The sequence below is a fragment of the Halyomorpha halys genome, unplaced genomic scaffold, assembly GCF_000696795.3.
Source record: "Halyomorpha halys isolate HHAL.00 unplaced genomic scaffold, Hhal_1.1 Scaffold513.1, whole genome shotgun sequence".
NCBI lineage: Eukaryota > Metazoa > Arthropoda > Insecta > Hemiptera > Pentatomidae > Halyomorpha > Halyomorpha halys.
This window is the reverse complement of record NW_027106342.1, coordinates 40,183-63,072: the sequence shown is the minus strand read 5'-3', so window position 1 is coordinate 63,072 and position 22,890 is coordinate 40,183. Positions and strand designations below refer to the sequence as shown.

Below are 22,890 nucleotides of genomic sequence, written 5' to 3'. Positions count from 1 at the left end.
TGGATCAAGAGATATATTTTTTCAAAAATCCAACATTTTATAGGAACAACTATAAATTAACATTTTGTGAGTTTTTTGGTCAAATATCATAAACACTACTACCCTTACAAAGATAAACATAATCTACTATTTAATAGTAAATTTAACTAGCTTTAATTTGAGCGCTGGCAAACATCTATACGTCCAACGGTTCTAAAATGAAGTTTTTCATAAATCAAACTTATTGTCCGAACAACTATAAATCAATATATTTTAGCAAATATCATGAAAACTACTATTCCTACGAAGGTAAAAGTCGTAACCTTATTTATAGTCCATTAAACTAGCTTTAATTTGAGTGCTAATAGACATATGTATGTCTCATAGTTCCTGAGATATAGATTTCTCAAAATAAATTAGCCAATTATTAATCTTTCAGAAGATTTAAAAGAAATTTTGCTTTTAAAAAGCTATATCTCGAGAAATATTGGGCGTAAAGAGCTCTTTTAGAGCTAATGTTTCAGCAAATTTACTCTTCTTTAAATGTAATGTTCTCTTAGATTTTCTAGTGTTGTTGGTAGTTTTTAAGATATAGAGCTCCGAATGAAAAATTAATGATTTTTCAAGGTTTTGAAACAACCGCTATTTTTTATTCCCCCTACCTATACTTGGCAGACTCATTAATTTTTACTAGTAATTATATATAGTTTTCATTAAAGTAATCAAAAATTGGGGTGAGATAACTGCCTTTTTTTCTTCCCGGCTCTTGTACTCTCCGAACCGAGCGCTCTGGGATCTACGCCCTAATCTACACCGCTGTCACGTCCCTACTTAAATATGTAATATAAAATATATAATTTTTGTTCAATTAAATATATTAAAAATAAATGATTGTATAACATTTCAAAATTATCGTTTCTGTAACTACTGGACATACGTATCGCCAAAACACAAGCCGTAATTTTATTAACAAAATGTTAACATTGATGAACTAATGTCTAAATAGATTCGTATCATTAAATAGCTATCAATCTATACATTTTTAAATATATTTGCAAGTAAATATATCAATTTTATTTTTTAAAACAAAATTAAAAACTGGTTTCAAAACTTTTAGGAGGAATGAATGCATTCTCCTTCATTATTTTTTAATATGGGTAGTTATAGAAACATTGATTTGCGTTATTATGATTAATTATTATGTTTATATTTTTTATATTAAGCCCGTAACAAATTAATAAAGTGCAACACATTCAAAATTCATCAACCATCCATCTTTTACCTAAACTGTTTCAAAAATCTTAACATATATCATTTTTTTATTTTATCATTGAAGCACATAGTATAAAAATATATATAGAATATAAGTATACTTTGTTTCAGAGATGGAACCAAGCTTTCCATACAGGGACGTCACTATTAAAAGAGGAGTTGAAATGAAGCAGTTCTACGATCTCGAAGGGGAAATAGGAAGGTATTGTCATTATATTTATTTTATTTTTATCAATAAAATTAACTAACATGAATTTATTTATTTCATATATTCTACAAGTATGTTATTTTTCAACATATTTTAATTGTCTATAAACTTTTTTCGATATTCTGCATTTTTGACCCATATTAAGGAGTCAGAAATGTATCCCTCAGCTATCTTCGATTACAAATGAAATAAAATGTCGCTAGTTTAAACAGAGTTTATATCTAATTATTTTATTTAATTTTTAAAAAGAGGGTCATGTATATAGGGAGACTTAGCAAAACGTTCTAATATTAATATAAAAAATTCTGGGAATCAATAATTTATGCAATTTAACGATTTCATATCGAAGAAAAGAACCGATAAAAACATAAGAGTAAAAAAAAAATTCTAAATTCTATGAAAAAAAAATTTTCTCTAAAAATTATATACCATTTCTTTCGAAATAAAACAAGAAAATATATTTCAAAAATGAAATTTTATTTGGAAGATGATTGTTGACCGTATGAAGTTGATTGTAGGAAGATAGTCCGGGTGGCGGTCAATAAAGGTATCAAAATAGCAAAAAAGGAAACTATTTATTGTTAACCTAAATAATATAATAATATATATGGTAGATATCAATCATAACTATAAATAGTTTTCTTTTACTATTTTGATACCTTTATTAACCGCCAACCAGACTATCTTCCTACATTTGAAATTTTATTTAATATAAATCTAAACCAAAACAAATCGGAATTAAGTTTTTTTTTGATCGATTTGATATTATTTTTTATTGGTTTAAAATTACTAATTTAATGAAACAATATTGAAAATTTTAAAAAATAAACAAAACATGGACCACAAATGAGGACAGGTTTACTGGAGTAGAATATCCGTTGCCACATTATGCTTGCTTCTTAATCACAGATAGAATTTGAATAAGTTTATGGTTAGAACTTACCTTTATATCTCGACGATAAGCAACTTAGTTATAACAATTCTAGGTGTGTTGCGTAACGGAAAATAACTGGAAAAGACGGAAAAATATCGATAAACCTACTTTGTTATTAATTTTTTTTTTCAAATGAACTGAACGCAAACCAATCGGAAGATAAACTTTTTCTCTTTCCCCTCCAGCTATTTCGTGCTTTTCACTATCACTGGTGTGCCACGCTTAGCAATATGAAAAAATTAATGTCTGTAGAACAATGTTTTCCCTTAAGGAGCAATGTTATCCACATCTATAGTACTTCTTAATTGTTGAAATATTTTATTCCAAATCACTATGATTTACAATTGAATTTTATACATGAAGAATTCGAAAACAATATTACCGCTAAGAAAATAAATTAAGAAATAATAAAAAATAAAAAAATATATGTGTATTTTTAGGATACTATTGGAAAGATCCCCAAAACAAAGCCTTAAGCATCTCAAATACCACGAGAATGAATTTAATTGACTTAGGGTGATGTAATATTTGGTTTATCTTTTTGGTTGATTCATGATGTAAGATGTGTTATCTCTGCCCTGCGTTTGTGTGATAATTTATTTTTCTGTCCTGGTAATGTCTTGACCTGACATAACTTAAGGTTTAATCAGCCACATTATAAATATTATTATAATAATTACGTCAACATAACTATAATCTTCATGATGTGTGAAATGAAGTGAAATTTGTTATTAAAATATACCTAAAATTCACCAAAGTTTTTGAGTTTTTCTTCTATCATTAGAGCAACTGATCTAAATTTACAACCATTAGCTGTTAACAATTACAATTGTTATAAATAATTTCACATTTTTAAACATATGTTATTTATTTTATATAGCATGCCAACTTACTTTTTATCTTTATGGTTCATACTGCTTATATCCAATAATTATCGATATATACAAATTTATCATAAATATTATAATTTTGTAATTTAACACATTTAATAAGTAGTGTCTTTAATAAAAATATCTATCTAATATAGTACTCTTGTCTGATCCTTATCTTCGTTTTATGCCTACACCTGTTTTATTCTTTTTAAGAAAATTAAAAAAAATGTGAAAGATCGATTCTATAAATGCCAATTCGTCACTCGATTTTGCTGTAGTTGCTGTAACACCTTGTCTGTTCGGTATGACTTATCTTTTTGAGCTAGGTAGAATTGATTTTACACGATCGCAAAATATTCCATAATATTTCATATATTCCATATATAGGTAAGAGAAACACGGTCAGTATAATTCAGATAAAAGTATTGCGATGAATAATATATGTGGTAAGGTAAGAAAATGATCCCTAAAATGTTAATAAACAATGAACCGACGTGTAAAACTCTAAGGTGTAGACGCGTAGGTGAGAGGATTGGATCAAGACCGATATGGAATATTTGGGTTTGGATAGGCGTCACTCGACGGATGTGTAAAATTAGCAATTAGTAGTATCAGGTTTATTATTATTTTTATTATTAGTATGTGAAAGTATAAAAAGAATAAAACAGCATGTTAGTAATAGTTTTTTTTTTATTATTTATTTATTTTAATTTACAACTGTACAAAATAATACAATAGGTAAATATGTAGTATGTTTCATATACACTTGAAAATCTTGGGAAGGAACCACCCAATGGTGGTACTTCAAACATTAATTTAAACTAGAAGGTCCCGTGGCCATCTTCTTTTCAGACGCCTCGGAGGATTATCAGGGATTGTTAAGGATGAAAGATTAAGAATTAATGGGTTAGGATGGTTAAGGAGATTGGAATAAAAAGACGCACATCTGTTTTGGGTCAAATCTGCAACGAATGGGATGTTAAGGTCTTTATGAATGAGTTTATTTGTGACGTAATAAGGAGCATCAAGGATTTTACGTAGGATTTTGGATTGTAACGATTGGATGCGGGAAGAATTTGATGGTTTGGTGGAGCCCCAGAGCTCAATTCCATATGTCCAAATTGGTCTGATTATTGTAGTGTATACTAATTTTTTGTAATGAATGGGAAGTTTAGAGCGTTTGTCAAGTAAGTGTTGTAGCAATCGGAATCTACGAGCAGTTTCTTGTCGTTTCAGTCTTGTGTGTGGATTCCAAGTAAGTCTCTTGTCGAGATGGAGTCCTAAGTATCGAATCTGTTCAACAGGTGTTAGTGGTGTATCTAGAAAGGATACTGTAGGACAGGAGGGCAGAGGTTTACGACGGAGAGTAAAGGTGATCTGGTGGGATTTTTCAGGATTTATTTTGATTCTCCAGTTTTTACACCATTCTTCAATAGATGTTATGTGTGCCTGTAGTGTTTTAGTTGGGTCGTTGTTTACAGAAAGTATACATGTGTCGTCAGCGTATGTTGTTAGCACTGTGTTAGGGTGGGTTGGGATGTCAGCTGTATAAACCGTATAAGTTATTGGGCCTAAGATACTACCTTGGGGAACACCGGCGGACTGAGAAAAGAGAGATGAGTAGGCTAGGTTAGTTAGTAATAGTAAAATTAATAAAAACAAAAATATTACTGCGTTAACCAAACATAGTATAAGTACAAATATAAACCACATATTTGACTTTCAACATCCTTAAATTTTAGGCATTAAAAAAACAAACAAACATAAAAACTACAACAAGGATAGAGGCGATTTTTATAAACAAAACTATAAATTATGCAGTAAATTTTAAAAAAGATAATAAGAAATTAAATACCCACTATATATTGATAAAGGACATTCCTTATTAAATGTATTAAACTACAAAATTTTAATTTAATTCGACTGGTCGATTTGGATCGATTGTGGAATTCCTCGCTATGTCTGTGGTGGAATTCCGTGTACCATGGGCTTTATAGCGATTGTAGAAGACACAACTTTCTAGCAATAGTTTCAGTTATATTTCATATGGGCCAAAAGTTATTAATTATCTATGTTCTTTTAATTCCCGTGGACGTGAGTTTTTATTATTATATATAAATAATTATTATTTTTGTTTTTTACGTAGGTAGATAAGCCGTATAACTCTATTTCATTAAAATTAGTACTCAGAGAACTATTGACAGATTAACAAAAATTAAGTCATACTATTCTTTCATGATACATTTTCCTGCCCCTCCCCCCTAAAAAAAAAAACCCTTTTTCAAATTATGAACAAATATTACGACAACGTATACATTGCAGTTGATAAAAAAATTAAATTTCATTTTAAGTTAGTAAAAAAAAAAAATCGAATTTTTTAGGTAATGCATGTACGGAATGCTAATATCAAAATTTGGGTTTGGAAATTTATTTTCTTCACGAGCCTATATCTCGAAAACTTCATAAGTGATTTAAAAAACAAAAAATAGTTTTGAGAATATATATTATTTAACTATCCATACCTCGCTGGAATGCACCTGATACTGAAACAGTGTATAAACACAGTATGCACTTCACACCCCTTCTTCCCCCTTAGACTACTCCTGTATATATGTATATACATTGTTATTGTTAACAACAGCTAATGATTGTAATTTTAGATCAGTTGCTCTGAAGCTGGGAGAAAAACTCCGAAACATTGGTGCATTTTAGCTATGTTTTAATAGAAAAAGAAAGTATCAGAAATAAAGAAGTAATCTTTATTTTCACTATAATATATTAATACTAAAGATATTAATCATCCAATAATTATTAAAATTATATAATAAAATATTAAAAAATATAGCTAAACATATACTGAAAAATCTCTCTTTTTAAATTACATCTCTACTTACAGAGAAATTTTTATTGTATTAGCACTGAAGTATACGAAAACAATGCTATTGGAACCTCTCTTTAAGGGATACTATAGCATATAGTATATAGTACGCGGACAAAAGAAATTACCCTAAAATGTTTTTTTAGACCTTTAGATGAAATACCAGCGAAAGAATCGTTTAATATTATTGTCCAAAAACAGTTTTATACAATTGAAACTAATTTGATCCTGCCCTTTTTACTTTTTATGAGAAAATTAGGTATTGAAAACTAATTTATATTCTATTATAAGTTTTATAAAACTTTGAAAGTGACAATATATCTTATACTTCCATTACAAGAATAAAGGAAATTATTAAACTGTAAAAAAATATTGGGCTGTCGAGTGTAAAGGAACTTGCTAAAAAATTCCATTTCTTTGAAATGGTAGTCGTGGGTATCATGAAAAAAAAAAACCTTAAATGAAATAATTTTTTAGTATGCTAATAAAAACACCTGGTTCCAAAATCATCAGCTTCCACAGATTAATGAAATGGATTCTACCTACCTACTTGGAAGTTTTGTTAATATTTCAGGTCCTTATAAGTTTTATTAGGGGTAAATTGTATTAATAAAAAATAAAAGTTAAGAAGTTTAATTACCTCCATCATCTTTTCCTCATATTTACCTTTTACATTTCTTTTACACAAATTACACTATTTTGTGAATTTGTGTTTGGATAATGCATAAAAAATTTTAAGTACCTCTAAATTAAGGACGCATCTTATAAAAGGACAATGATTAAACAATGGAATTTTTATTTAATTTTTTCTTTTGAAGAAATTTCTCGATATAAGATACGCTTTATTCTAGTTTAAAGTTAATTTCCCTCGAATCTGGGAAGATAATAACAATAATGTTTTATAACAAAAATTATAAAAATTCTATAATAAAATATTCAAAAATGTAGCTAAGCGTATACAGAGAAACATCTCTTTTTAAATTAAATCTCTACTTACAGAAAAATTTTAAAATTGATCCCGAACATCTTATCCCGTTATTAGCCACATTCCTTTTACACATATTGCACTATTTTGTGAATTTGTGTTTGTAGAGATTCGATACATAGGACTCCATCTTGACAAGAGACTTACATGGAATCCACACTCAAGACTGAAATGACAAGAAACTCCTCGTAAATTCTGATTGCTACAACTTAGTTGACAAACGCTCTAAACTTCCTATTTACTACAAAAAATTAGTATACTCTACGATAATCAGACCAATTTGCAGATATAGAATTGAACTCTGGGGCTCCACCAAACCATCACATCCCTCCCAAACCTTACAATCCAAAATCCTAGATAAAATCCTTGCTCCTTATGACGTTACAAATAAACTCATTCACAAAGACCTTAACATCCATTCGTTGCAGATTTGGCCCAAAACAGACATGCGTCTTTTCATTCCAAACTCCTTAACCATCCTAACCCATTAATTCTTAATCTTTTATCCTTAACAATCCCTGATAATCCTCCGAGGCGTCTGAAAAGAAGATGGCCACGGGACCTTCTAATTTAAATTAATGTTTGAAGTACCACCAATGGGTGGTTCCTTCCCAAGATTTTCAAGTGTATATGAAACATACTACATATTTACCTATTGTATTATTTTGTACAGTTGTAAATTACATTAAATAAATAAATAAAATTCTTGATTCTATTCTTATCCCCCTTTTACCATCTCTTAGTTTGTACTTTTTTTTAATATTTCTTCTGTTTATCTGTTATTAATTCCGTTTTCATTCATCATTTCAATGGTGCCAAACGTATACAGAGAAACCTCTCTCTTTAAATGAAACCTCTACTTACAGAGAAATTTTAAAATTGATCCCGACCATCTTCGCCCGTTATTAACCTTCTACATCCCTTTTACACATATTGCAATATTTTGTGAATATGTAGATAAGCTTTCTTCTAGTTTAAAGTTCCTCCAATGTGGAAAGATTTAGAAACTGAAAACAATTTATCAGATTGTATGGGGAGTGCCAGTACATATATTAATTTTTTTACAAGTTTTAACACGATAACTCAAATGTTTATAGATAATTGTAAACGGCACACCGTTTACAATTATCTATAAACATAAACAGTATGCCGTTTACAATTTCTGAAAAAGGCAGCCTTGTTTTTAAAGGGTTTAGTTGTTTAGAAAACAATGTATATTCCTGAATCATACCTACGTCAAGAGGAAATGAATGTTTTGATAGGAATGTGTTCCGATCCTAAAATAAATAATAAGTCCAGAAATAGTTTGTTGCAAGCAATCCTATCGTTTCCCCCGGCTATATTTAAACAGTAACAGCTTTCAAACTGAGATGTTTTATTTATAAATTTATTTGAATACTTTATTCATTTCTTTAGATATTTTTTTTATCATTACCAAAAGACTGAATGCTAAATGCTTAGCGCTATCCATTATATTTGTTTGCTTTTTCACTTTCGTATATACAATACATATAAATTATTTTTAAAAAAAATTGTGTTTATATTCTTTTTAATTTTAAATGTGATATCAAAATAGGCTTATGAAAAATTAATGATTTTTTTCTTAAATCCACAACTTCATTGGTAACCTGTATTTTAAAATATCCATTTTAAAAGTTTTGAAAAATATTATTATAACATCGACTTTTGCAAACTAGTAATAATTTTTTTTTATTTATTTAATGCAATTTACAACTGTACAAATAATAAATACAATAAGTAAATATGTGGAATGTTTCATTTACACTTGAAAATCTTGGGAAGGAACCACCCACCCCATTGGTGGTACTTAAAGCATTAATTTAAATTAGAAGGTCCCGTGGCTATCTTCTTTTCAAACGCCTCGGATGATTATCAGGGATAGTTGAGGATGAGAGATAAAGAATTAATGGGTCAGGATGGGTAAGGAGTTTGGAGTGAAAAGACGCATATCTGTTTTGGGCTAAATCTTCAACAAATGGGATGTTCAGGTTTTTATGGATGAGTTTATTTGTAAAGAAATAAGGAGCATCAAGGGTCTTAAGGAATACCTTATTGCTTGTTTTCTACACTACTCTCCAATTAGGATTGAAATAGGATTTACTATTTTTTCTTTTTGACCGCAGCGCTAATAGTAAAAGTCAGTTATTTCAGCCCAATTTTCGATTAATTTAATGAAAACTATATAACTAAAACCAGAAACAACTGTTATTTCATAAATTCTCAGGCCACTGCTGGTGTACGGCTGTGAAGTCTGGGAAGCGGCATCGTTTACGAAAAGGAAAAAACTACAATCTTTTCAAAATAAAGTCCTAAGAATCGCAGTTAATGCTCCTAGGTTCATACGAAATAGGCAATTGCATCGCGAATTACAGATGGAGTCAATAAAGGATTACATCAAAAAAACGGTTCATGAAGTTCCACTCCCAGTTGCCGACAGTTAAAGGAGCAGTGACCTACAACCTGGGAAACCCAACCTCAACCCGAAGACTGAAGCCTACTGCAGGACATTCTTTTATAAATTTTAATAAATATAAAATTAATTCATAGTCACACTACCTTTATTTTACTTTTTATTATTACTCATTTTATTTATTCATTATTATTGTTTTTTTGTTTTTTTCTATTTTCTTCTCTCGTCCCTTTTTCAAATTAACTTGTTTCTTTTTACTATTAGAGGGAAATTGTTTGTTTTATTTAAGTGTACCAATATCATTATTTTTGTTATTAATTTTACTTTCCTCTTTTATTAAGAAGCATTATTCTTATCTAATTATTTTCCTCTCTTAATAATAACATTGTTTATAGTTATGTGTGTCTTTTGTACGAGACTATACCCCTCCACATAATCAACTGTTAATATATATATATATATATAATATAGCGGTTATATCAACCCTATAGAATAAAATATATAAAAATAAGCATTTCTTTTCCTAACTTGATCAGCTGTATATCAATAATTTTTTTTTTTTAATATCTATTGCCTAATGCATCATAAACAATATACCGACATTTTAAAAATAAATTAAAAAAAAAAAAAAGAATATTAAATTCTTCAGTAGGACTAGAACTAAAACATAGAATCTCTACTACGTACTTGAAATAAACGGTAATTCATAGGGGGGGAGGGGTCATACCCTCATAGTCATTGGGTATTATCTTAAAGATCAACTGTAAAAATATACGAAGGATCAAGTCCGTAAACGAAATGTTTCTAATTTCTAAACTTTAAAAAATTTTATTGCCAAAGAGTGGGAATTGTTTTTGTTGAAGCAAAAATTAGTTGATTTAATGCCATAGCATCTTCAATGTACGATAAGAGTCAAAGCTGACTTCACAATGAATTAATGAAAGTTTTACTTTATATATAACCTGTACAAATACTTTTTTTTTCTCCTCTTATCTATTAAAACATATTACATGACTAACGTTTCGGCCGATCCAGGCATGATCAAGGACAATCTAATAAAATAACAACTTTAATTATTTTTATTAATCCATTACAAAAGACTGATCTACATGACTATTATAAGGCCTGTCTGGACATACAGAGTTGAGCTTTGGGGCTCCACTAAACCTCCAAATTCCTCCCGAATCCAATCCTTACAGTGTAAAATCCTTCTTAATCCTTAAGGCTCCTTACTTTGTCACAAATCAAGTCATCTATCAGGACCTCAATGTCCTGTATGTTGCCGATTTGGCCAGAACCAGATACCATTCCATCCATGATAAACTTCCCAACCACCCAAATCCACTTGTTTCCAACCTGGCTTCTCCTTCATTACCTAATAATCTTCCTAGGCGTCTGAAAAGAAGATGGCTTCGAGATCTTCTCCTCTAAAAATGTTATTGGAGTTCTATCAATGGATAGATTCTCCACATATTTGTATCATGTCACTATGTCACCTATAGCAAATTTACTTGTTGTATATATTTTTATACAGTTGTAAATAACAATAAATAAATTATTAAAAAAAAAAAAAAATTATCTAGTAAAGTCCACCCACCACCGTTTGATAAAGTGTTATTTCTTACATCGTCATTAAATTTCTAATTTTGAGAGAAATTTTAGAAGTTTAAATATTTTAGCTATTTATTGATTTACAGTATTCAATTTAATTCCAAATGATAATAGTCAAAGTTAAACTGGACTGTTAAAACTTTACAACAAGTTTATGAGTGAGTTCACAACGTTTCGACCTCTCCAATCATTCTCAGGAACTAAATCTGCAAGGATACAATTATTCTAAACTTTATAAGAATAAAGTTATTGATTATCATTTTTAGTAATGTTAGAATATATCAAGACTGCATAAAGCTTCATTTTTATGCATGATCCTGTTTTACAATCGCAATCCATTAGTCACACATTCATTAAGTAAATATTAATTACAATTAAAAATGTCAAAATATACTGAAATCCTAAATTAGATTGATGTCAAATTGTTATTAATAGATGAAATAATTTTGTATCATAACCCTAAATAGGATAAATTCATTATATAGGATTAGGAAATGGAATTTATTATACATTTAGGCGAAAATTCAGGCCTAAGAAATTAATTTGTTGTTCCAATTAAGTAATAATTATTTATTTTAAAAAACGGATTTATTAATTAATTGAATTTTTAGTTCTTACTTCCTTCTGTACAGGTATATACATATATACCGTACAAATATATACATATATCTTATTCGCCGTCATTCTATATCCTAAATTGTATTTACCGGGTACAGTTCCCGCAATTCGGCGTTGTGCATCATTCTAAATTCTTCGGTATACACATTTGTTTTTTCAGAAGTCAAATTTTAAAAAATAAATAAAATGACTATTACAAAACCATAGCATTTATTCATTTATCTCATTTCGTTTTGGTACAAAACTTGGGAAACCGATTGAAATAAAGTGTAGGTTTACAAACATAATGAATGGGCGAGAACCCTCACATTATACTTGTTTCTTCTTCTCTTTAATTCATTCGAATTTAGGCAATGACATGCTGATTCGAATATAATATTATCAAGAAAGTCCATTCAACACACACAATTGTTAAGGATGCTTATTTTATAATGAATGTCTTCAAGTAACAGTCTATGTCATAAATAAATACCTTGCCACATTGCAAAATATCACTTTATTTTCACAGTTAATACTCAACTAAATTTAAACTTATATTAACCCTGAATTATACCCGTTAAGACCTCATAGCAAGGCCGTACATGAAAGGGTATTCTTGGCGGAATAGCAATTTTCGGTGGGGACCCCCGGGTTAGAATAATTTGAGAAATAAAATTTAGAAATATGAGCCGTTCGTCCAAAAAAACAAAACAAAAAGGTTACATATTAAAAACGGACAGACTAAATATATGTTGAGCTAAAATGTTTCTAATATTCTTGGAAGATCGCTATGTAATTTAATCAACAAACCTATGAATTGGTAAGGTCTTTAGCTCAAAATATTCTTAAATAGGCCAGTCTAAAGACGTTTGATACATTTGACGTTCAGGATCGTAAGCTCAACTTGTTTTAAAACATTCACGGTAACTAGTAGGAAACTCGTTTCATACCTACGGCAACTATGGCTCTGTGGAATCTAATCACAAATAGAGGTGGTTCTAAATTCTAAATTCGAATGAATTAAAGAGAAGAAGGAACATATCTAATGTGAGGGTTCTCGCCCATTCATTATGTTTGTAAACAGTTTATTTCAATCGGTTTCCCAAGTTTTGTACCGAAACGAAACGAGATAAATGAATAAATGCTATGGTTTTGTAATAGTCATTTTATTTATTTTTTTAAAATTTGAGTTCTGAAAAAAAAATGTGTATACCGAAGAATTTAGAAGGATGCACAACGCAGAATTGCGGGAGCTGTACCTGGTAAATACAATTTAGGATATAGAATGACGGCGAATAAGATATATGTATATATCTGTACGGTATATATGTATATACCTGTACAGCAGGAAGTAAGAACTAAAAATTCAATTAATTAATAAATCCGTTTTTTAAAATAAATAATTATTACTTAATTGGAACAACAAATTAATTTCTTAGGCCTGAATTTTCGCCTAAATGTATAATAAATTCCATTTCCTAATCCTATATAATGAATTTATCCTATTTAGGGTTATGATAAACAAATTATTTAATCTATTAATAACAATTGGACATCAATCTAATTTAGGATTTCAGTATATTTTGACATTTTTAATTGTAATTAATATTTACTTAATGAATGTGTGACTAATAGATTGCGATTGTAAAGCAGGATCATTGATTCCTAGTTCGTGCGTTATCTCAAAAACGTTTCATATTTGGACTTTAAACAATAAAACCCATTTTACCCAAACCCATTTCGTGGGTCCGTTACGAAATAAAATATTGAAATTTTTTAAACTTCCCGGGGAGTAAGTTTTAATGCTCAAATCAACATGAAACCTTAAATAGAGTTTTCTCGTATTCTGATGATAACGATACATCTGTTAGATTTAATGTAATAAAAAAGATACTCGAATATATTTGAACAATTATAGATAAATTATTTTATACCTAAAATTCAAATTGAACGAATAGAGTCTGAATTGTGTCATTTGGTATATTCTAACTTTTGATACCACAAAAATTTGAAGTTGGTAGGTTGTGCATACAGGATGCCATGAATGATTTAATTAATCTCTGTGCTACGAAATTGACATTATATATGTAAGGTAACAGTAAACAGTTAATGCAGAGAGGAATGCATTACTCGGGAATGCGGCCCAAATACATCGAGTTGCGGAAATACACACAATACCAATGAATCCATAATTGGACACAAAAATAATGCCATAACTAACAAATATAAAAAAATATATTTTTTACTATATATTTTTAATACTCACTCTTTCATACCTCTCGTCTCCAGTGATTTACAACACATGTTCAATCCGTTACACAAATGCGATGCAAATTAAAAAATTTTTAGATAAATAGAAATATAGAAATAAATAAAAAATAAAATAGCCATAGCAGTAGAATAATTAAAAAATAAAATAAAGATGTTTTAAAAAATTAATTAAAATTTTTTAAAAACATATAAATATGCTAAAAGAAATTAATAAATAAGTTAAAAGACAAATAAATATGTTAAAAAGCTAATCAAAGGTTAAAGAGCTAATTCCCATGAAGGTGACATAAGATGCTCAGGGAATCCAAGCAAATATTTTCGGCCAAGATCGCTATATCCCAAATGCTTGCACCTATATCTCTATAGATCTCCTTATTCTATTTGGCATTGTTCTGTAAAATCCAAACCAGAGACCTATTACGGTGCACAATATTGGTGGTTGAGAGGTACTCAAACTAGTTGATTTTGCCTTAGATACAGCAGAAAAAAATAAATAAATAAAAATATTAGCTCGTTTGTTTTGTTATTACATAATACTTGAACATCAAAATGTATGTTTCAATCTTGACAACTCATTACATCCTCCAGTCGTGCAAATCGGATCCAATGTTAACATTCATCTCTTCAAGGTCTCACTATTGTAATCTTTTTTTGAGAACATTTTTGATTTATTTTCAAATAAGTATTGTACACTATTAGCAGTTGAGATTAACAGATATACTTATAGACTGCAGTATTAATAATTCTCATCTCAACTTTATTCCTTGGAGTAAATGTTAGCAGTTTACTAAAGAATTATGAGACTTTTCACATGAATTAGAATTTGTCAGATACCATTCCTTAGTTCCATATACCTGTAATCAAACTATCCTTAAAATTTACAATTTTCTTATTTGTGTAAACTTGTACACTGAATGCTAGAAACACTTTGGTGTTATTGAATGAACACGTAAACTATCAGGGGGTATTTTTATGCCTCAAGGCTGGATGCAAGTTGTAGCTAGATCGGCTGAGAAATTTTCAGTGGCCAGGATCCAAAATGAGGTGTTCAACTCCTGAGACTGTTCAGAAGAACACTATGCCAAAATTCTTGAATATCCGAAAAATGCAATGTCTGGGATTTGAAAATTCTCCTTTCTCGCTGCTCTACAAGAAAACTTATAATTCTGATTGATATTGCTTTATCTGTCCCTGTGCCCTGGCATCGAAGTTCGTGATGTCACAGAAATTAATAGCCAAAAAAAATTCATGATATCGATTATCCATAAAATTATTCACTTTGCAGTTCATTTGAATCCCAATATTTGTCAGTTAACAAGTATCCGTTCATTTATATAATTTCTTTAAAAAAAGAAATAAATAATAAATAACGCTTCTTTTTATTCCTTTTTGGAAGACGTCTCAGACCAACATTATCCAGTCCGTTTACAAATTAATGCATTAGAACTAGTTCTATCTTATCAACCTTTACATGCACTGTTAGATTTTAATTATTCATAAGTTTACTAACACATTGAAAATTGATAGGGTGGCGGTAGCAGCGTGGTAACGTGCCTGTCTGCCAACCCAAAGGTTGAGAGTTCGAATTCCCGGCCCTATCCGGGAGTTTTTCAAGCATATAATTATACAATACTCACTCACAGCCTCCCCCCGGGCATTTGTGAGGCCCGTTAACCAATGGGTGGCACTCACAAAAATAGGCGTGGGAGTGACGAACCCACCCTTTGAAAACCACGTGATGAAACGCGCGATGTATTTCCTAAGTACATCGCACGAGGCCTTGGACCTCCACGGTCTGTCGCGCCAATAATAATAATTATATTAGTTATATATTTTTTTCCATAACTTTAGTTTTTAAATTATTATTATTAAATTAAATTATTCATATTTCGTTGTTTCTTTGCATTATATAACTTTATGTTTTTATTTCATTAATTATGTTATTTTACTCACATATTTAATTACCTGTAGATACGTTTTATTCCCCACTTCATTCATTAATTTATTTTATCTATATTCATTCTGTACAATTGTCTACTTTAATCTTTCTATATGTCGTATATTCACTGGTTGTTTTATGGTTTTTTGTTCTTAAGGCTGAAGGCTAGAAATTCTAGCCGAAACGTTGGTACCACTAAACACAGTTTTTTAAAAATTATTTGTGTTATTCTCTGACCCCACTCCCAAATTTCTTCTCCTCGTATGTGTTATCCAGGGTCAACTATATTCTCATCATTGAGTAAAAAATAAGTTGGTTGCAGGAAAATAAAACGATACATATTTATTAGCAATAGAAAACATAAAATTTATGGTTATACTACAGCATTTTATGGTTTATAGTAAGGGATTGTTGAAAATATTCGCTTGTATTACCAGGTCATATAATTTATATTTAAAAATATTTGGTGCGGTGCGTGCATCATATAACTTGCAATTAGCACTCTAGATATAAGTTTTGTGTAGATTGGTGGGCTCTTGTTGAAGTCTTTGCCACTCCTTCGATTTTCGAAAAAAAATCTAAAGACTATTGTAGGTAAAAATTATGAACAAACAATTTTTATTTTTCTGTTGCTATAAAAATTCGTATTTTAGGATTTCTCAAGGTGAGAATTTTGTTCCTACCAAGAATACAACATTTTAACAAAAAATAACGAAGCCATAATGAAATATGGAATGGTCTGGTTATGGCTGCTCCTGTTTAAACCAGAAGTTAATATTTGTCCTTTTCTTTCCTTTAGTTATTCAGAACATTCTTTACTATTTTGTATTTATTTATTTCTTATTATTGCTGACAAATAGTACTCTTTATTTTTTCAAATAAACAAAATTATAGTTATATTAAAGGAAGGTTTTTTAAAAAAAATCGGTATTTTACCCCTGTTTTTTTTTTGTTTAATCCCCCTCCCTTGCCATTTCTGGCATACGGGGCGCGGGAGCAGTGGGGTAGTACGCTGGGGTTTGCGCATGCCACTGCTCCCAAACATCAACAATCAACAAACAATTTTTTTTTATTCTTTTATTAATTATTTAATTATTTTATTAATTATTTAATTATTACATTTTTTTTTTTTTACTGTGGTGCAGCCCAGCTTTACTGATGGAGCTGCACCTTGTCCACTGCATCCGTCAGGATGCCTCCTGCAGTTACCAGGCTGGTCCAGCCCTCCTGGTCTTCGTCTGGGTCAGCTTCTTCATCTTCTGGTGGCTCGCCGATGTTGGGCGGTCAAGCCCTTCCCATCGTGAAATGAGTGGGGCCCACCACCTCCTTCCACCCGTAAATGAACTCCCTGAAGAAGGGATAATTCACTTCTTTCATCAACCAGGGAAAGTCCGACTCGGCGAGGGCGTAAATCCCGGTCTTTCTCGACAGCCTGTCTCGGTGTCCTTCCGTGGCAGAGCAATCTATTATTACGTGTTCTGCTGTTTCAGGAACTCCGCACGTTGGGCACCGGGGATCGATGTTCTTTCCAAAGCTCTGCAGGTTTCCCCGAAACCCCCCGTGTCCTGTTAGGATCTGTGAGACCCAATAGTCTGGGAGGACCCATTTAGCCTTCAATCTAGAAAGGACGGTAGGGAAGAATTTTCTCTAAGTAGCGCCCTTCTGGCTTGCTATCCACAGTTCATTCCACCCCTGTATTGAGTCCTCTCGCAGTATTTTCTTCCATAAGTTTGGAGTCCCACCGATCCTCTCTCGGAGCTCCTCCGGCAGCGCTTCTATTTTAGCCCTGTTAGCAATAATCAAATTATTAGAATAAGACCTATATGACATAAAAGAATATTCCATTATACGTTAACATACCGAGTTTAATCAAGATTGTTCGAGCCGTTTTGGGGGATATCGAAAAAAATTTTTTATTTTTAATACTTTTTTTATTTATTGATAGATATTACAATCTACCACACAGTTGTGGGCCATAGGCAATAGTGATGAATGATCTCATACATACTAAAATAAAATAAAATAAATTAATGAATAAAAAAAAAACACTCTTAAAATATATACAAACAGAAGAATAAACAAAATGAACATAATCAAAGTATGTGTATGAAAAATAAATAAATAAAATAATATAGATCACATTTAGTCTAGTCACATTTACACTCTAATATACAATATTTACACGATCGACCTGAGGATCCCTGAGCCCACTCTATCCCCCACGTTTGAGGGGTAGAGCAGAGCTCAAAAGATCCCAGCGCATCCCTCTCACCGCATCGAAAAAAAAATATATGAAAAATCGATTCTATGAAGTGGCATTGCCTATGGATCGATTTTAACGAACATCGGAATATTCGGGAATATTCCCGCCTTAAACGAAATTTCAGGTTCATACAACTTTTTGTTTTTGAACTAGGTTGTTCACACACACAGTCCATTTTTTGAGACTTGTCTATTAAGAATCAGCGGACCTCAATCCGTCGAAAACTCGAATTCGAAATTTTCACGATCGAAATATTTTTCCTTATTCCATATATAGGAAAGTGAAATTAAAAAAAAAATCGTACGTTTTATTGAAAACTCACCAATATGCATTGGATCATGTAAAATAACAATGGTGACAAGCAAAATGATATGATATGAATAGATTAAAATTTTCAAATAATTTCAATCAGAATTAAATTAATTAGAAGATATTTTAAAAAAAAATTACAGAAAGAGTAAGTAGTATATGATATTTTTTTGAAAACACTCCGATCTTGCACCGCGCAAAAATGCACTCATGGTGACCACAGTCTGAGGTTATATTAAGCGATGTGAAGCGAAGCGAACACACTCCTATAGTGCCCAATAAGCTTGCATAATATATAAACGTTTCGCTTGGTACTGCTTGCAAATTAACTAGAATTCACTAGTATATGTATATCTCATGATTTATTTATAATTATTATTGCATTGTACTAGTATTAACTAGACTGTGTTGACTAGATTGATGAGGTTTTTCTTTTTTTTTTTTTTTTTTTTTTTTCTAAGCAGCGTATTAGTGAAGAGGTAGGTAGTTAAAAAAGACATGTCATTTTGTGAAAGGACTCACAGACGGGAAGCGAGGGCAGGGACCTCATGGAATTCCGACTCATAAATAGTTTTTCAAACCACTTCAGTTGATCTATTAATATTAATCATAATTTATCCAATACTCTCATTTATTAATAATAATTTAGTTTCTTATATGGAATAATTTATCACTTCAGTCCGATAAAAAACCCGAATTAAATTTTCAAACAACTTATAAATATATTCAAATTCGAAAAATTAAATAAAGTCATAGGTGGGATTGCTGTTAAATAATCGAATTGAGGATATTTCATTAATTTATTTAATCGTCCGGGGACAAGCTTAATATTGAAAAGAATTGATAACTACTTAATTGTCTTTTAATTAGATATATATTAATATTGTCTTAAAATATTAAATTTAAAATATAAAAAAATTATATAAAACTCAAATGACACCTCTCGTTCAAGGATCAAATATTAATTGGATTATCTGAAATTATCAAATCACATATGAGCTAGATAGAAGCCAAAGGGCACAAGTGAAAATTTTGTCTCCTTCCAAATTTAAAATTCATTATTGATAAAATTTTCAATAATTAACTATTAATAATAATTTTGGGTTTTTATTAAATATTAAAGCGTAAATTTCGCGAACAAAATCTTATCCACAAAATTTTAACTATTCCACTTAGCTTTTCATCCACTAATTTGTTCTCAGGGGATTCACTTGTCAATTGATTAAGAATAGTCATTGACCATGGGCTTATTAACTAAAAACAAACATATACAGATACGTTTGAATTAAAGTGAATAACATAATATGATAAATTATACAAACTAAACTGTCCAAAATCTTCCAAATTAAACAAATGCTGAGGAAATCGAACATGATAATGAAATATAATTCAACACGTTCAAGAAAGAAAAATACATTAATTTTATTTTCTCAAGGAAACAATCAAACCCTTCACATTTCTTCAAACCTTTATTATGATGAACGTTCGAGCTTCTTAGCTCATTTTCAACTTAAATAACAGATAATACACATTTAACATTTTAAAATTATGTCAACATATAATTTAGCATTAACAAAACAATATAAATATAAACATAATATAATTTAACTATATGTTATAATAATGTGTAACCATTTTCTGTATAAAAAATCATCAAATGCTTTACAGCTATTAACAATCTTATTTCAAATTCTTTACCATTCAGTTTCTTATATCACATATATATTCTGTCCATATTTTTAATAAATTTAAAATTTATTAATTAAATTAAACTTCGCTTTACTTCATTTCCTTTATGCAATATCAACATTTAGTTTTTATTAAATTTATCCATCGTTTTAAAATTTAATATCCGTAAAATTGAATAATTCTTTCTTTTAAATTATTAAAAAATCATTTTCTTCTCGTTGATTAATAAAATCTAATTATTTTTAATTCTTCCTATTTACTGTAAGGTTGACAATATAGAGATTTACTTTATTCTGTTGTTAAAAATGGGATTTGTTCCTTAATATTATTATTAGCTTTTATGTCTGTTATTTATTTAATCAGCTTAATAAATGAGCATGATGTTGTCCCACATTTATTAATTTAATACAAACTTTACTGTTTTTTTCTATATATTTTGTTATGTAAATAAACTCTATTGGGTACCGTTAACAGGGGAAAAAATCTGGCAGCTGAGGGTGATCTTGAAATATTTACCTCCTTGTACAACCGTTATTCTACAAACATTATTTTATTACAAAGTACTGAATCCCTGACCCATCATGGTTTGTTGTGGTTCGCATTATTATTTTTATATAAATAGACTCTGCTATCTTTCTTTTTTAATTTTTTTCGTTTTTATTATTTTTTTTTTTTACATAATCAAAATAAAATTTGTTGTTATTTATAATAATATTGCTTGAAAAAGCTGTAACAATAACATATATTAAATTTTTTTTTAAGGTCAACTCCTGTACATAGTTAGCCTGTAAAAGTAAATGACTTATATCTACAAATCTTGATATTCAACAAAAATAATAAATAAAAAATCGTTTACATAAATTAATAATACACAACACCAGGCAATACGCAATCAATTAAGGAAGTTGTATACATTTCCAACAATTAAAAAGCAAAACAAAAAATATCCATGCAGGCATATCTAACATTTTCAAACAGACAAAATCTACACGTCATATTCAGAAAAGATTTTCTATATTTTTGGATACGTAAATGCCTTTTTGTCTTTTACAATTTTGACAGTATCAAAATCAAATATGTGGTTATTAATAATAGTATAGTTTAAAAAAGCTGTAGATTTTATATATTTTTTATTTGATAAGTTTTATTAAAATCGTTTTTTTTTTTTATCTGGATATGTTTCCTCTATTTAACTATTTGTACATTGCTTACATTTAATTTTATAAATTAAATCAATATCGCTATTTTCCTCTATTTTATCTTTCATGTTTTTGATGTGGTTTATTACTTTATGTTTATGTAATCCGAATGTTATGTTTGTGTCACCATATTTAAAAATTAGCTAGATTTCTAGCGATTATTTTCTCGAATGTCAATTATTTGTGATGGAGCGAACAAAGATTATTTGACCAGAAGAGGTTCAGTTATGCGGTTATCTTAGACAGTTGGAATCAGACCAGCTCGGGATTATTTGTTATTTGCCCTTGAGTCTCCCGAAATACAACACCCTCTCTGCTATCTCTCTGTCTTTTCATTATCTCTCTTTTTGGGGGTGAGATTATCACTTTGCTTTGTATTTTTTGTTTATACAACAACAAAACATAAAATTACGTTATAAGATGTAAAACCAGTCTATATGAAATAGTTAATGTACCTACAGACATTGAGGTAGATGTACCATTGGACCATTTGATGATGGAAAGATTTTTGTTCTTGGCAGCGGTATCAGTTTATCGCAACCTATAACAAACTGAATCGGTACCACAAGAAAATATACCATTTTATTGTATATTAACAATAATATTTTTAGATTAAGCTTTTAGAGAACAGGTTCAGTTGAGTATCGAAAAATTTTCAAGATATTTTCTTTCAAAGAGAAAGATTTAGTCTGAGAGATTTTGGTTATTTTTTTTTTTTTTTTTTTTTTGAGATTTCTGATATTAAATAGACTATGTGAAATTTGAAAGTAATTTAAATAAATTTATAAGTAAGCCACAAGTTCAGAAACATACTCGCATATCGGAAATTATTATCTTTCTCTGACTGTTACTCACCAAGAAATATGAAAAAGTTATATTATAATAGATTTGAAATCATCATATTAAAAAATAAATGGTATACAATATTTTCCCAAGGATCATATATTTTATATTTCTTTTTTCCCAGAGAGGCCTGCTAGTCTCATGCAACATTCATGCCCTATGATTGTATAACTATTTACAAAGTTATACACAATGTACCCAGTGGGACATTGTTTGTTCATAACTGGTAGTTAAAGGGTTAAATAATGAGAATAAATTAAAGTAATTATAAAGTCAATCATTATAGTTATACAATTAACGAATAAGAGAAAAAAATAAACGAACAGAATAACTACTTACTTAGAAAATAAAATAAATAACTGACTACCATTAATTAATGATTTGAGAAAAAGAAAGATAAAATAATCAAAATATATAATAATGATAATAATAAAAATAAACAAATAAAGAGTAGCAAGATGTATTGTATGAATGAAAAGCAATTTTATACTGGGACACCTAGTCCCATAATAATAATTACAATGAACAGTTGAGTGCTAACCGTCTGGTATAAAAAAGTGTTATTACTAGTAACAAAATAAAAAAAATTATATTAACATAAAAATTAAAA

The 22,890-nt window shown here is 29.6% G+C and overlaps 1 protein-coding gene across 2 annotated transcripts in view; it reads left to right on the top strand.

Moving 5' to 3' along the window:
- The window catches only part of LOC106683752 (uncharacterized), a gene marked incomplete in the record, with an annotated part of 156,523 nt that overhangs the window by 95,398 nt on the left and 38,235 nt on the right, over positions 1–22,890 (top strand). For both annotated transcript variants that reach the window (XM_024359746.2, XM_067044679.1), the window contains 1 exon segment: positions 1,363–1,453. In XM_024359746.2, coding sequence (XP_024215514.2) covers positions 1,363–1,453 — 91 coding nt within the window.